A 17658-nucleotide genomic window follows, 5' to 3' on the forward strand; every position below is an offset into this window, starting at 1 on the left:
AATCCTACACACACACACACACACACACACACACACACACACACACTCCAGATAGTGAACACACAATCTCTCTCTAACACACACACACATGCACATACACTCACACATATGCACGCACACACACACACACACACAATCACATGCGCGTGCGCACACATGCATACACTCACACACACACACATACATACGTATGCATACACAAACACAGACACACACACACACAAACTTATGCACGCACACACACGTACACACACACGCACACAGACACACACACACACACACATTCACACATATGCACGCACACACAGATACACACAGACACACACACACACATATGCACGCACACACACACACACACACACACACACACACACACACACACACACACACACACAGGATGGTATTAATAGAAGACGCCACTATGGAGGGCAGATGGAGTTTCACTGTAGAGGCTGAAGTGTGAAACACGGCCCTGTCTCTGTCTCTGTCTCTGTCTCTGTCTCTGTCCAAGCGAGTGATACCAGCGGAGAGGGGCTTCCTCGCTCAGAATAGAGCTCGTCTCAGCACTAACACACACACACACACACACACACACACACACAGCTGCTGACAAACACAGCAGTCTTTCTCTCGCTCTATAAATACATTTACAGTAGTGAATGCATCTTGTCGCACACACACACACAGTCTGTTTTCACACATGTTGTGTCTGAATTCCTCAGTCCTTCACCTGCTGACCACACACACACACACACACACACACACACACACTCAGCAGCTTCACATGCTCTTTAAAGGTGACATAAACTTGACGGGGAATAAAGCTGACTCTATAGACTTTATTATAGCTTAGAATCTTTACGTGTCGCACAATTTCTCAAACCTGACACTAGAAGCACACACCAAATCTGCAGAACCTTACACTAATTCTGGGTTTCAGTTTCATAAAACACTTTTTTGCAGAACATTTTGGCAAAGGTGTTTGCAAATGTGCACTTTTGAGATTCAAGATTAAAAGAAATGTAAGATTAAAGTTTGATTTGAATGGAATGTTCACCAGCACTGATGACATCATACTTGCACACTGAGCCGTGATTGGCCTTCGTTCCTGCATCTGTTTAATCACATCCAAACAATGCCATGCTACAAACACACACTGAAACGGTCTCATCTTCTGCTCCTCGTTATTCCCAATCAGTGACATCCTTCCATTGCTGAAAATCTCACAGTCTTCAGTGGTTTCACATCTCTCACCGAACACGAAGCACATCAACAAAAGACTCCCGTCCGAGGCTTAGATTCGAGGATTCTGGGGCTATTTCTAGACGCGAGGATTTCGTTGCACAAAAGCTCTTCATGACTGATACTTAATGGCCTTTGTGGAATTCAAATTGCCATGCGATGTGCATTTTTGTGAGGAAACGGTAAAGAGTAGAAGCTGTTCTTTCACAGGACTAATGAAGATCTCTGTCGATTTCTCACTAAAATAAATAAAATAAATACAGAGAGCATCTCAGATCATTTCATGAGTCTTACAGACTCTTGGCAAACTGGAAGCACATTTAGAGAGAGTTGAAATTCTAGAGACACATAGAGAAATTAACAATTACTTGATTAAAACGGCCTAAAATCAAGTCCAATCCTATATTTTTCACATGGAAAATCCTGTTTCACTCAAAAAAGTCTTCATTTTCTCTCCATTTAGTCTCATTGCTGTGGAGAAAATGTTACAGATTGATTAAAATAGGAGCAGTTTAATGGTTTTCAGTGTGGAAACGGTAGGAAAAAGAAAAGCAAAGGAAGGAAACAGGGAGGAGGTCATGATTGTTCTGATGAGTAACAGGCGGAAAAACACAGCTCATGTTTGAACGATTTGCTTTAACCCAAACCAAATGTTAGAAAACCAGATTCAGCTGGGAAATAAAGACATCTCTGCTTTAGTATGTGAATGAAAACACGTCTCGCTGGAGTCGCTGAACTGTTTGTGCATCGGTGCATTATGAAATGTGTAAGACTGCATTACCTTGATATTAATAAATACATGCATCTTAAAATGCATGATGTTTCCTTTAGTATCTCGATTGTATCTCAGCATGTTTCTTCTCATAAAAGACATTTCTTATCCAATGATATGAGCTGCTCCACGTTGATTTTATAGCTGCTATAAAATTGCAAGATATAATCATAGAATTATGACGAAAAAAGTCAGAATTGCCTTATATTGTAAGAAAATTATGAGGATGAAAAAAGTCACAATTAGGAGATATAATCAGAGAATTATGACAAAAAATGTCAAAATTAAGAGATATAATCAGACAATTATGAGGGGAAAATATAAAAAAATTAAGAGATATAATCAGACAATTATGACAAAAAAAAAATCAAAATTATGAGATATATTCAGACAATTATGAGGGGAAAATATAAAAAAAATAAGAGATATAATCAGAGAATTATGACAAAAAATGTCAAAATTAAGAGATATAATCAGACAATTATGAGGGGAAAATATAAAAACAATTAAGAGATATAATCAGACAATTATGACAAAAAAAATTCAAAATTATGAGATATATTCAGACAATTATGAGGGGAAAATATAAAAAAAATAAGAGATATAATCAGAGAATTATGACAAAAAATGTCAAAATTAAGAGATATAATCAGACAATTATGAGGGGAAAATATAAAAACAATTAAGAGATATAATCAGACAATTATGAGGGGAAAATATTAAAAATTAAGAGATATAATCAGACAATTATGACAAAAAATGTCAAAATTAAGAGATATAATCAGACAATTATGAGGGGAAAATATAAAAACAATTAAGAGATATAATCAGACAATTATGAGGGGAAAATATTAAAAATTAAGAGATATAATCAGACAATTATGACAAAAAATGTCAAAATTAAGAGATATAATCAGACAATTATGAGGGGAAAATATAAAAACAATTAAGAGATATAATCAGACAATTATGAGGGGAAAATATAAAAACAATTAAGAGATATAATCAGACAATTATGACAAAAAAAATTCAAAATTATGAGATATATTCAGACAATTATGAGGGGAAAATATAAAAAAAATAAGAGATATAATCAGAGAATTATGACAAAAAATGTCAAAATTAAGAGATATAATCAGACAATTATGAGGGGAAAATATAAAAACAATTAAGAGATATAATCAGACAATTATGAGGGGAAAATATTAAAAATTAAGAGATATAATCAGACAATTATGACAAAAAAATGTCAAAATTAAGAGATATAATCAGACAATTATGACGGAGAAATGCAAGAACCGTGTGATATAAACTCAGTATTGCAAGACTTAATCTTAGAATTCAGGAAAAATATATATAATCTGATATTGTAAAACAATATACTCAGAATTGTGATTTATATAAAATCACAATTACAAGAAAAAAAGTCAGAACTGTGAGATATGAAAAAAAAAGAAAAGAATTGTGACATAAATCGTCTCAACCATATTTTTTATTCTGTGATGGAAGCAAGCTTTCGCAGTGAAATATTCCACAAGTTTTTCTTTCTGTTTTAGTCAATTCAATAACCTGAATAAAAACATCTCTCGCCCCTTGAATACTTGCGATGCATCAGCATTCACACGCTCACTTAAAGTGTTTCTCAGGAAAAGACAAACAAGATATAAATCTGTCTGCGCTGTCTAAACGTGAACATTCCTGCCCTGTGGGACACAAAGCCAGCATCCTTTAAGAGATTTTTCTAGTAGCTGACTTCAGCCGGTGGTTTCCAGGTCGCTGTTGTTCTTGCTGCCTGACTGGACAAACACAAGAGTCCAGAGACACGCCGAACACAACAGACCCCTAGAGCCGAGCCCCTGCCCTCCGGTTGCTGTGGGAGCGTCCGGAATCCGTCTGTGCCCCGGAATGTCGGTCATCATCGCCTACACAAGAATGTTCCTGAAAACACATAAAACCACCGGACCAAACTGGTGCATGCACAGCGATCCCCAAAAAAACTATTTGCACGCTTAAAAATACCTCAATGTCATTGCATTTCAAAATTAACCTTCTGCTTACACAAAATCTTTACTTGCCACACAATCTCTCGAAGCAGACGCACACAATGCAAAGTCTTTAACTTAGTATTCAATTTCATGAAACACACAATTCTGTATATAACACACCAACAGGAATTCATATTATTGCAGAGGTGTTTGCAAATGTTTGCTTTTGAGATATGTTTGTGGTATTTTGAATGCAATGCTTTGTTTTGCAGGAGATGCAAGGGATTTTGCATTTTGTGTGTGCAATTCTTGCATTTGTATGTAAAGTTTTGAAAATGTGTTCTTGTTTTTGTGTCATATCAGGACACAACTCTGTATAAAGACATGGGTATGACACAGGTATTACAAGGAGAGGGTGACTTATGAGGACATAACCCATGTCCCCATTTTTCAAAACGCTTATAAATCATACAGGATGAGTTTTTTTGAGAAAGTAAAAATGCACAAAGTTTCCTGTGAGGGTTAGGGTTAGGTGTAGGGTTGGTGAAGGGACATAGAATATACAGTTTGTACAGTATAAAAACCATTACACCTATGGGATGAACACACTTTACACAAAAACAAACGTGTGTGTGTGTGTTTCCATATTTTATACTGTATAATATAAGCAGTGTGTGCTTGGATCAAGTAGCTAATGCATACTGAATAACCTGGAAAGAAACGCTTTCATCATCCCAGAAATACAGCACGACTTCTTCTCCTGACTGGAAGCCGTAAAAACAGCTGGAAGAGCTTATGATTTTAATTTGGTTAAGTGCAACTATTTAATTTGGCCACAACTATGAAGATCTGACCTGGAATGAAGTCATGTGAGATGCTGATATGTTCAGAATAGCATGCTACTCAGACTATTTTAGTAGTGTACTGTATACAGTTTGTGAATATCATGCATGCATGGAATACTTGGATGATATGCATTCGCCAAAATGTTTAGTACATGATCACAGCATACTGCATCCCACGATGCAATGAATTAGATTTGATTTTCTCATTTTTAATTGCATTAAAAATGCAAAATAGAGGACGTCATGTGCATTAAACATATGAGATATTACTATATAAGAATATTGTTTTACATATCACATAATATTAGAGTAAACAGTATGCTAGCAATTCACTCTGAATATAATGACTTGTTATGACTTGGTATAGAAAGAAGTCTCTTCTGCTCACCAAAACTGCATTTATCTGATCAAAAATACATAAAAAATTGTGAAATATTATTAAGATTTAAAATAACTGTTTTCTATGTGAATATCTATTAAAATATAATTTATTTTTGTGATGTGCCGCTGTATTTTCAGCATCATTCCTCCAGTCTTCAGTGTCACATGATCTTCAGAAATCATTCTAATGATTCAAGAAATATTTCTGATCATCATCAATGTTGAAAACAGTTGCTTCGTGTTTTGAAACAGGGGTTTCTTTGAGAAATTGGACTATTTGTAACATTATATAAGTCTTTGCTGTCACTTTTGATCAAGTTAGTAATTAAACGTATTATTTTCTGACCCCCAACTTTTGAACATTAGTAGATTTTCTTATGTTTAGCATTCAACAAATAGACGTCTGACATGATAACATAAATTGATAGAGTGAAAACTATATCTGCAGTATATTAAATATGAAACATTCTGACTGGCTGGAATTTTACAAGCATGCAGCGTTTGCATTGAGTTAACACTGGAAGCATGTCGTGTCACGCCTGGTTTGGACACGGTTGTTAACACGTGGAATCAGAAGGATTCTGTTTGTTTGGTCTTTAAATGAGGCGAGAGATTGCAGAAGTCACACTGATTCTGCACAGAAAGGATCCTTCACTGAATCCTTCTCAGCTAGACAAGAACACAACCCACATACTCTCCCATGAATGATGCATTTTAGTCAATAAATTCGGCGCAGCTGAAGGTCACAAACCTTCATGCTTGATTTGTTTGATTCAAAGGTCACAGGAGAAAATCCTCATGCTTTCAACAAGAACGACAGACAGAAATGTGTCCAAGAAACAGGCCCAGAAACAAACCCAGAAACTCAGCAGAAGAGAGTAAATCCCTGAGATAGAAACCACTGTAAGAGTCTGAGCTGCTCGTGTGTGTGTGTGTGTGTGTGTGTGTGTGTGTGTGTGTGTCTGTGTGTGTGATGAGCCTTAGAAAAAGCAAACCTTTTACATCCTGGAATCTGACGGTGCAAAAAAATCTAAATATTGAGAAAATCATCTTTAAAGTTGTCCAAAACTAAGTTCTTAGCAATGCATATTACTAATCAAAAGAGAAAAATGTATATATTTAGAACAGGAAATTGGAAATAATGATTTTTGACATAAAAGAAAAATCTATAATTTTGACCCTTACAATGTATTGTTATGTATTAGATAACATTACTATCTTCAATTAATTTATTAAATGCACGCTAATGTAAGTTTTACGTTTAGTTTTTATTCGATTAAAAAAAAAAGATCTAATTTTTATCAATTTTATTTCTTAGTTTTATTTAGTGACTTTGTTACACTAAACGAAACCAATGTTAACAAATACAACTTTTGATTGTAATAATGTATATTAGTAAACATTAAATTTAACATTAACTACGATTAATCAATGCTGGTTTAATAAAGTGTTAACAAATGAAACCTTATTGTAAAGTGTAACTTAATTTTTTAAGAATTGATTTTGTTCCTCTTTTGTAAGTTGCTTTGGATAAAAGTGTCTGCTAAATGCATAAATGTAAATTATTAATGTAAATGTAATTATTCATTATAATTACTCTTCTAACCTTATTGCAAAATTATTTTATTTTTTGTTTCATGAACCATTTTGTACGCCTTGTACATTGAAGTGTATTTAAAATGAAATATAATATCAGAAATATTTGGAAAAACGTTTTTTTAGCACACAGGATAATGTGCATGCTCATTGACTTTCTGTGATTGTCCAGTCCAAAAATCACTGAAGGTACATTTCATTGTAATTATGAATTCTGAACTCATACTGTAAGTAGGACCTGAGAGCAGCATTACATGCAAACCCTGTTCACTTCTGCATCATTGGCGCTTAAGTGCCTTCTTAAAGGGGCTAAAATGCTGATATGGCATTATCTCTCACACACGTGCTGGCTCATAAAAAACTATACAGCCCATCTTCCATTATGGACTCCATCAAGCCTTTTAAAGATGTGCATTAATGTAATTATCTTTCACTGATATACTCATGCTCAGTTTTAGTTCCAAACACTTGTGTGCACTTTTTAAGGTCTGATGGTTTCCCATCTGAACACTTCATGTCAAAAGGGTTGCTGACCTCTGCACTAAGAGAAAGCAAGAACGGAAATAGGGGGAAAACTAAAAAAGGAAAGTTGGTCAACGCCAGCTCTACACTATTAACAATAAAGGTTCTTTACTGGCATCAGTGTTTCCATGAACAACTTTGGAACCTTTCAATTGAAGAAAAGGTTAAATGTTCTTCAAAATGTTTCTTTTAGGAACTGTTTACTGAAAGGTTCTGTTGGGAACCGAAAATGATTGTTCTATGGCATCAGTGCAAAAACACCCCTTTGGAACCTTTATTTTTAAGAGTGAGATGCTGTAAAAGGCTTGAAGTGAATGAAAGGGTCAAGCTCCAAAATGACAAAAATGCCTTTAAAATATCATATAAGTAGTTAATATATTCAAAATCTGATCGATTTTTTTTTGCTTATATTTAGAATGATATTTTATTTTCATATTTTTTTCATTAAGGTACATATATATAGTTTTTATTTCTTATTTTTATTTAATTTATTTTTTGTTATTTTAGTGCTTCAAATTAAACTAAACAAAAATACGAGTTGCTTTGGAAACTACTATAGCTGCACTGTAAAAATAAAAAGCTGAGAAATCTTTGAAGATTAAGGCAACCATCTTCAGCAGATTTTTTAGTTTTCGCAACTTGCTGTTTTCAGTTTATACAACAAAAAGTTGAGAAAACTCAAAAATCTTCTTAATTTTTTTATTTTTTATTTTATTACTTAAACTAAACAAAAAGCAGAATTATATATATATATATATATATATATATATATATCACTTAACATTTTTCAGCATTTTCTGCAAATCACACAAACATTAAATATTTAGTAAAATATGTATTTATATTTATAAAATATTCTTTTTTTTCTTCATTTTTTTTTTCAGTACTTCAAGTTAATGTGTAAAAAATAAAGAATTAAAAATAAAACTATTTGTTAATGATTCAGACATTCAGGGTTCATTTCCCAAAAGCATATTTGCTAACTAAGTTAGCAACTTTGTTGGTTGCAATACAATTTCCCATTGCCAACCAACTAAGTTGTTAACAGATTAGCAACTATGCTTTAGGGAAACGCACCCCAGGACAGTTATAGTAGCTTTGATCCATCATGATTTCCAGCACATAATGAGTTAAATTTGGGTCTGTTCCTCACACATGTATGACTTCAGAAGAGAAATATGCATGGCGTTTGTCATTCCAGAGCTTATTCTTTGTCTTATTCCAGAGCTTGACAGCCCACTGTTATTATATGTAAAAGAATGATCAGGATATTAACATAAACATTCCCCTTTTGAGTTCCAAGAAATAAAACCAATAATCTCACCTTCCAGAATGACCTCCTTGCCAGTTTTCTTCAGGGCCTGAACAGCCTCGTCATGAGTGGCCTCTCTGAGGTCATAGCCGTTGACGGACAGAATGGCATCGCTCACGTAAAGAGCCTCCGTCTGGTCCGCCGCCAGTCCTTTGAAGATCTTTGAGATCAGGATGGGCATCTTATTCTCCTTCCCACCTGTTGACACAACATACATTTGCACAAATGGTAAAAATGTGCATTACACACTAAACTAACTGATCATAAGTGACTCTGGACCACAAAACAAGTCATAACGGTATATTTTTCATCATCTGAAAGCTGAATAAATCATCTTTCCATTGATGTCTGGTTTGTTAGGAGGAAAATATGTGTCTGAGACACAACTATTTGAAAATCTGGAATCTGAGCGAGCAAAAAAGAAATTGAAATATTGCGAAAATCATCTTTAAAGTTGTTCAAATTAAGTTCTTAGCAATGCATATTACTAATCAATTTTTATTATTATATTTACAGTAGAAATGCACAGAATATATTAATGGAACACAATCTTGATTTAATATCCTAATGTTTTTTGGCATAAAAGAAAAATCTATAATTCTGACCAATAAAATGTAATGTTGGCTATTGCTAAAAATATACCCCAGAGAATTAACTCCTATGCGATGTGCAATTTAAAAGATATATATTCGAAAACTTATTTTGTATTGTCGATAAATTTCCTATACCAAGTTTTTACTTTTACACATACTGCCTCTATTCAAATAGTATCATCTGCAGAGTAACCAGTCTTTTTTAAATCATGTGATGGAAAGAAGAACAATCTGTGGTGTTGAAATTATAAAGATGCAAACATTCATGTAGTAGGGCAGTGACATCACATCCTCCAAAGTTCCGCATTTAAACAAAGGACACTACTCAGAAAGCTTCTTCCTCTAAATCTGTTCGAGTTCTCTGATGTAGTGGGTTGCATGGCATGCTGCTACTTAGAAATACAGACAATCAAGGTAGGGATCTCTATCTTATATTTGTAATACTGATTAAATAGATCAAACTCGTGGCAAATTGCTCTTAATATATGGTATGCCAATCTAATTGCAAATAATAATAATAATAATATTTCAGTGAGATAATTACATTTTGAGATACATTTATTTATTTATTTATTTATTTTTCACAGTTGATAGAAATGCATATTATATTTAAAAAAGTAGCTTACAATATATCCAAATAATTTGTTTTAATTGCAAATTAAACATAAACACTATGGGTTTTCTGCAGAAGTTGCATTTAGAACTTTAAGACCTTTTTAAGATCAAGTAAAGAAAATTTATGGAACATATTGTATTGTATTATTTCTCAGAAAACAAGACTTTGTATATCTTCATTAATGTTTTTGATTTAAGGATGTTTAGACATTTATAATAGAAAACAAGCTAAAATGTAATGCCATGATTTATTAATTTAATACATTCTGCTCTGATTAAAACATTTTTAGTGCCTTAGTTTACGGAAAGGCTATTAAATACTTTTTAAGACCTGCAAAACCCCCGTATAATTATCAGGTGTGGTAACAAATTGGTCTTTTTATTGACTTGCATGCATAATTTTAACACTATCCTGAATCTATAATAGCTTTTGCAAATCACAAGACATTACACAAGTGGACATATCAAACAAAAAAAAAAATCACAAGGCTCAGTGTGCCTGAGAAGGAAGTCTATTCCTATTTTAAGGTCTTGTACACGCTTCATTATCTCGCTTCAAAATCATTGCAGACTTCTGTTTTGTTTTTTTGTTTTGTTACAGATTTCACACTGCAAGTAAGGAAGAAAAGATCAAAATGAGTTCTGCGTTTTTCTTCGTTTTGAACTGTTGCGTTCTCACAACCCTGACCGATGGCTTTTCTTTAAGTAACTGCACCATTTATTTCCCCTTTGAATACTCTGGCCATCTGAAGGTGCTGTGCAACAGAATGGGTTACTGGAAAACACCTTCACCGTTGCCCCACAACACTGTCAATCTGGATATTTCCTACAATGCCATCCAACGGATCGCTGAATGGGATTTCATCAGACTTTCAAATCTGATCATTTTAAACATATCTCACAACAGGATACATGAAATACACGCCAATGCATTGAGTGACCTAACAAACCTGGAGGAGCTCAACCTGTCCAACAACAAAATCACAACGGTGACAACAAACCTGCTCAACGGTCTCTCAAATCTGACTCATTTAAGACTCGACTCGAATTACATAGAGACGATTGAAAACCAGTCACTTGCGACACTTTCGAATTTGAGGCTCGTAAACTTTACCGATAACAAGTTAATGCACATTTCCGAACTCCATCCTCTTCTTCGAGTACCACATCTGGAGGAACTTTACTTGGGAGAGAACGGCTTCCTAGTTTTTAACTCCAGCGACATCCCGTCAGCATTCTTTGGTTTGAAAAAGTTGGATCTGTCGAGGAATCCCTTGACAGTGTTCAAGATGACGGAAAACATCTTTCCTGATCTTGAGGAATTGGACTTGTCAAGCTGTTTCCAGACCAATACTTCCAATTGGTTTATTCTAGACAAGGCGTTCCTGAACACAGTTAAGACTCTCAACCTCAGTATGAACCACTTTGAAGAAAACCAGCTTGGTTATATAATGCAGAGTTTCGCTTCTGTGAACTGGATGGCACTGGATAATCTGAAGGGGTTCAAGGTAGAGACGGTTTTAGAGAAAGCATGTTCTCCCAGTCTGAGGAGTCTCCACTTGGAGGGCAACCAACTTTCTGTACTTAACGATCGCATGTTTAGACCGTGTGCACTTTTGAATGCACTGCACCTAAGAAACAACGGAGTATCGAGAATTTATAAGTCGTCATTCGATCATCTTGTCAACTTGACAGAGTTACGAATACAAAAGAACAATCTGATGCAACTGAACAACACTCTTCAGGTTCTCCCCAACTTACGAGTCCTCGATCTTCATCTCAACAGCATTCAAAATCTTGACTGCTCTGATTTTGCCAATCTGACGCAGTTAAGGCAACTCTATTTGCACAAGAACCAAATTGTGACAATCAAGGCATGCGTATTTAAGGATTTAGGAAATCTCGAAGAGCTCATTTTGAGCAGCAATCGTATGCTAACGGTCAGTGGTACCTTTAAATATGGCCCCCAAAACTTACAATACCTGGACTTGAATAACAATAAGTTGAGTGCCATCCGAAGAAACTCTTTTAAAGCTTTGGATTCCCTTCGGACTTTGCATCTCTCCGATAGCCAAATATTAAATATCTATCCATATGCTTTTGCAGGACTGATAAATTTAACAGACTTGCATCTTGCATCTAACAAAATCACAGAAAGAACTCTAGAAAAACATTATGTGTTCGCCGGTATGCCTAACTTGCAGAGTGTAGATCTGGGTTGCAATTACATCTCATATAATACTCAAGAGGAGCTACAAATTCCACCGTTCATGCATTTAAGTGAACTGAGAGTTTTGAAGATTAACAGTCAACGTCGAGGCTTAAACTACATCCCTTCGAACTTCCTGAAAGGTCTCAAAAACTTGCAAGTCTTTTATGCTGGGAACCTTAATGTCAAGAATTTACATGTGGACACATTTAGTTGCACTCCCAAGCTTGCGCTCTTGGATTTGACAAGTAATAATCTTGCGAACAGGAATGCCTTGCCATCCAGGCTTTTCCAGCCAATATCCGGCCTGAATAAGATTACGTTGGGTCGGACTCACCTCAAGTCCTTGGACTTCTTAGTCGGCGCAAATCTCTCCAATCTGACGATCCTGCGAGCCAGTACGAATGACCTTGAATTTATAAACCAAACCATCATCCAATCGCTTCCTCAACTCAAAGTGCTCGACTTGCAAAACAACAGCTTCACGTGCGACTGTAGTAATGCTTGGTTCATCGACTGGGCCGTCAAGAACAATAAAACGCAAGTCCTCTACCTGAACAGGTACGAATGTCGCTATCCCCTTTCTTTAAGTGGAAAGAGTCTAGCGGCCTTCAACACTGAATCCTGCAATGTGAATTACGACTTCATCTGCTTTATCTACAGCTCTTCCATTGTCATTCTCACTCTAGTCATTTCATTTATCTACCACTTTCTAAAGTGGCAACTGGTCTATGCATACTACCTCTTTTTAGCCTTCATCAATGACAAAAAGAGAAAGCAAACCTTAAATCAACTGGATTTCCAATATGACGCCTTCATTTCGTACAATGCTCAAGAAGAGCCATGGGTTCTGGAAGAACTTGTGCCCAAACTTGAGGGTCAACACGGATTGAGATTGTGCCTTCATCATCGAGACTTCCAGCCAGGAAAGGCCATTATTGACAACATTGTGGACGCAATATACAACAGCCGCAAAACCGTTTGCCTGATCACGCACAACTACCTAAAGAGCGTTTGGTGTTCGCATGAGATCCAGGTGGCCAGCTTCAGACTTTTTGATGAGCAGAAAGACGTTTTGGTTCTAGTTTTTCTCGAGGATATTCCAATGCACCAGCTTTCGCCGTATTACCGAATGCGCAAGCTGGTGAAGAAGCAGACGTATCTACGACGTCCCAAACCTGGAGAAGACACTCGAGCGTTCTGGCAGAAACTCAAAATGGCCATTGAGTCTAAAGAGGACATGAAGGACAGACAGATCCTTTCTGGAAAAGACGAAGATGATATTTAAAGATCAGTGTAGCCTGATTTTATTATAAATTATTTAAATGAAATGCATGTAAAAGCTGGTCTGTAAATGATCACAATCTGCATTTAATTATTAATTTTAAATATTTTGCCACTTTTTAGTAAACTGAGGACACCAATTCCCATTCTAACTATTCCTAACAATTAATGCTGGTCTATTAAACTTAAAAATACTATAAGAGTCCAAATTGTGGCTGCACGATATATCAAAACCGATATTGCGATATGGCTTAATCAAGATTTATTTGAATACATGTTTGCGCTGCTGGTTTCAGAATGAAGATTGTGCTCACAATATCATGTTTCAGTGTCTCAGAGCGGCTTGGTTAATTTATTGTGAGTGAAGACACTGAAACACTGTATCATGAGCTGGATGCGTCTAAATGAACACAGTGCCGCGCTTCACTCTGAAAATGGCAGTGCATATATTAATTTGTTTGCAAACTGACAAAATAAACAATAGTTGATGAATTAACATTTGAAAATTAAGAAAATCAGATGTAAATGTTAGTATTGCAATTTTACAGATGTAGGCCTACTGTAAAATAAAATATTTTTAATGATTTTATTAAATACAAATTATTTTATTGTATTATATATATATATTATATTTTACACTAGAAAAGTATTATTGCATTACACTGTATATATATATGTTTATATGTTATATATTATTTTAAAGTGAAGACGGGGGGGGGGGGGGGTTACTGAAAGAGATTTGTGTTTGAGTATAGCCTATTTTTTTTAAGTTTTGTTAAAATCTAAGAGGATGGGTCACATAAAAAGTATATTTAGAGTAAAAAGAGGGTTTTTAAATTCATTTTTATTCTCTGCAACAAAAGAAACCCAAATTCTGACGTAAATATAAAAAGATAAAAGATAATAAGATAAAATTCTACGTGATTTTTTAAAATTTTAATTTTAATTTTCTATACAGGATGCACTTGAAAAAACAATAACATTGCATTTTCTTTTTTTTTTTAAATGCCTTTTTTTTATTGATAAAATAAAAATGCAATAAAAGATCTGCTATGTTTTCTGTGTTTTCTTTTTTGTTGGTAGGGCCGCAGAAATCAGGCAAAAAGTTTTATGTAATAAATAAACAAACCCAAACTGTATTTTAAATTATACAATTTCTGTTTTGTTTTTTTTTTTCATATAAAAATATCACTTTTTTTTTTTTAAATATCATCCTGTCCAAACACAAAGGACAGAGGACACTAATCACATAAATCATCAAAAACTTGCTTAAAATGAAACTAGTTGAAAAGTAATGAGTGTTCATAGCTAAATACACAGCAACTGCATCAAAAAAACAGCTCTATATCTTGGCTAACGCAGTTCTCTTTGATGTGATTTACGGGCAACGCTGTAATACCAATCAAAATTTCATCGCCTTCATCCTTGAGCTGGGGTGTGCTCCAAATATTACAGACCAACGCACATATATCTTCTTTAGTGAATGATGGTGCGGTCTGTGGCGTTCTCTTGGAGGAGACGAGCATCTGAATGAAATCTCCAATGAGAATGAGACAGTGTCGCTGGTCTCAAAGTCTCTTAGGCTTTAAACACACATCAAGGGCATGTGAAATGACCACCTTTAGTATAAACCATAAAACACTTACAGGTTTTATATCGCTCTAAAGAGACTGTGTGGAGTGGAATATCACCAGCAGCTTCTTCTTCACCATCATCATCATCCTCAGCATGTATCAGAAGTGGATTTGTTTAATCACCCTCTATTCTAGTGACCTTTTGACCTTTGAAGACACATAGGACACACATGTGGCTGGTAACCGGCCGGATACTGTTGGCAACCTCTGGGCTCTCTCTCCGCTTGAGATCCAGAAAGTTATCAATCATTTCCCTCTGCGTTCAGTGCCAGGACGTCCTGCACAAACACACTAATGAAAAAATGCAATGACCTTCCGCTGATTGCATCATTCTTCTGCAAATACACTGTTTAAAGGTCTGAGTCCACTCGAGGAAATGCTTCAATTTTAGCACAAATATTTTAATTATAAATTACATAATTTTAGTGTCATGTTGAACCAGAATATGTGTAGGCTTTTGAAAAAAACGTTATAGCGATTTTTCTGATAAAATCATTTCATTTAAAGAGCTCCAGGTTAGCTGTGCTTTACTGTAGGATTTCACAATCGAGACACTCGTTATATATTATATATACAACAATTAAACCAAATGACATATTACATTGTAATAATACTGGTGTAAAATATAAAATGGGATATTTAAGAAAAAAAACAGCATTTTTACATATACATTATAACAGTAAAAATTACAATACTATGCTGTTATTTTCTTAAATATTCCATTTTATATTTTACTCTAGTATTATTACAATGTAACATTTCATTTGGTTTAATATTTATGTCTTAAATTCTTCATTTTTAAGCATTTTAAGCATTAAACCATTGTTATTTAAGCATGAATTAGAAACTATTATAGTTTTATAGTTTTATTAATATTAAATTAAATGAAATTAAATTTATGAATTTAGCAGACGCTTTTATCCAAAGCGACTTACAGTGCATTCAGGCTATCAATTTTTATTTATATATATATATATATATATATATATATATATTATAATAATTATAATAAATATTATATATATATATATATATATATATATATATATATATATATATATATATATATATATATATATATATATATATATATATTATTAAAATTATAATAAATATTATATATATATATATATTATTAAAAAACTTTGCAGAAATTTTATAAAAAAAATGTTTTCTTTTTTTTACTCCTCGAATCTCTAGAAATGGAAAATCTGATCATTTAGGCCAAAGTGCCCCTTGTGGCAATCCCGAGTATACAATGCATACTTGACAAAATATCCATAATAAAATTCAACAAGCCACTTTATTTCTGGCTAGCAACAAATGAAAGCAATACAAACCCAAGCAAAAGGTTCTTAGTAGAAAAGAGGAGCTGCTAAGTTTTCGTGTGTGTTTTCAAGGTGTTTCCAAAAGCGTTCAGGCCCAAAGACTCGTACCACAGTAAATATAGACGTACAACTGCACTCCGTACTCAAGGCAAGGTCGTCCCTCTCCGGCTCCCTAAAATAAACAGCACCATATTCTCTTCTCTGCTCTCGTTCCACAGCTTTCATCTGAAGCCAGTGACAGGCTGAGCATGATGGGTAATTCTTCGGTCAGCTGTCGACATTAGGGTGCAAACACCGTCCTCCCCCGAGAACACACACATACTGCGTGAATCACGAACCGTGAAACTCAGAACCAAACCAACGACTCGCTTCATCCATGCCAGTGATGATTAATATAACATCACAACTGATGTGGTCAAATGAAATGATGTTTCTACAAGGCCTTCACTGATATATCTGTGAATTAGAAACTATCTTACTGTAGTGCTATACCATAACCATGCTTTTTGGCTTATTGGTCACCTTTTGTTTAACCACAACTTTTCCATAAATACCACGGTTAAACTATAGTTAGTGTAGCCAAACCAGGGTTAATTTGAGGTTACCATGGTTTAACTATAGTAACCATGTTTTTTTTTTTGTTTTTTTTGGATGCATTATTAGTAAAATGGTTACTTTTCATAAGGGTAGTCCAGTAAAGTGCCAGATGATAGTTCCATGGTACTGAAATGAATAATACTTTAATTGTACACCAACGGTATGAGATTGCAAAAAAATATCAAGATAGATAGATAGAGAAAGAGAGAGAGAGAGAGAGAGAGAGAGAGAGAGAGATTCCTTCAAGAATTGTTCATTAGTTATTCTCCACCTTCAGAACTGAAGCGGCGGATCAAAGCGTTCCTCGGTTACAAAGTAACTGTTTCTCGAGGAATAAGTTTAAGTGATCCAACAACCCTTTAATTACGGAATATAAACGAGTTTTCGTACCTTTAATACTTATTCCGAGTCCTCCAACATCTTGTTTGGTGACTCTGACGGTTCGTTTGACGTTCGTGATGGTGTCCGGTACCGGCGAGGCGCTGAGGTTCGCCGGATCGCCGTTAAGAGCGCCACCGGGCGCGGGCTCATCGACGGTGTCTCCGGGGCTCACGGTGAACGAGTCCTCGCTGAGAGTGGCGAGCACGCGGATCCAGTGGTGCACGGTAACGCGGAGCTCCAACAGTCCGCTCTTCACGGGCTTCACTGCGGCCGCCATGATCAACACATTCCTGGGATACCAGCCGAGGAGCGGAGTCCCAACTCAACTTACCCCCTCCTCCTCACCAACCAGACCCCTCTAC

General features: G+C 35.2%; 2 protein-coding genes across 2 annotated transcripts in view; one reads left to right on the forward strand and one right to left on the reverse strand.

The window, feature by feature from the left end:
* The window catches only part of LOC127959977 (alpha-1-syntrophin), a 26227-nt gene extending 8569 nt beyond the window's left edge, over positions 1–17658 (reverse strand). Inside the window, exons 1-2 of the mRNA XM_052559488.1 lie at positions 17306–17658; positions 8668–8853 (exon numbers count right to left, since the gene is read on the reverse strand). Of these exons, the coding sequence (XP_052415448.1) occupies positions 8668–8853; positions 17306–17573 (454 nt within the window). The 5' untranslated portion in view covers positions 17574–17658. The remainder of the gene's footprint in view (positions 1–8667; positions 8854–17305) is intronic.
* LOC127959976 (toll-like receptor 13) lies at positions 9532–13985 on the forward strand. The gene is made up of 2 exons (XM_052559487.1): positions 9532–9662; positions 10465–13985. The coding sequence occupies exon 2, from the start codon at positions 10499–10501 to the stop codon at positions 13358–13360; it is 2862 nt and encodes a 953-aa protein (XP_052415447.1). The 5' UTR covers positions 9532–9662; positions 10465–10498; the 3' UTR covers positions 13361–13985.

The sequence above is a fragment of the Carassius gibelio genome, chromosome B6 (genome assembly GCF_023724105.1).
Source record: "Carassius gibelio isolate Cgi1373 ecotype wild population from Czech Republic chromosome B6, carGib1.2-hapl.c, whole genome shotgun sequence".
Classification (NCBI taxonomy): domain Eukaryota; kingdom Metazoa; phylum Chordata; class Actinopteri; order Cypriniformes; family Cyprinidae; genus Carassius; species Carassius gibelio.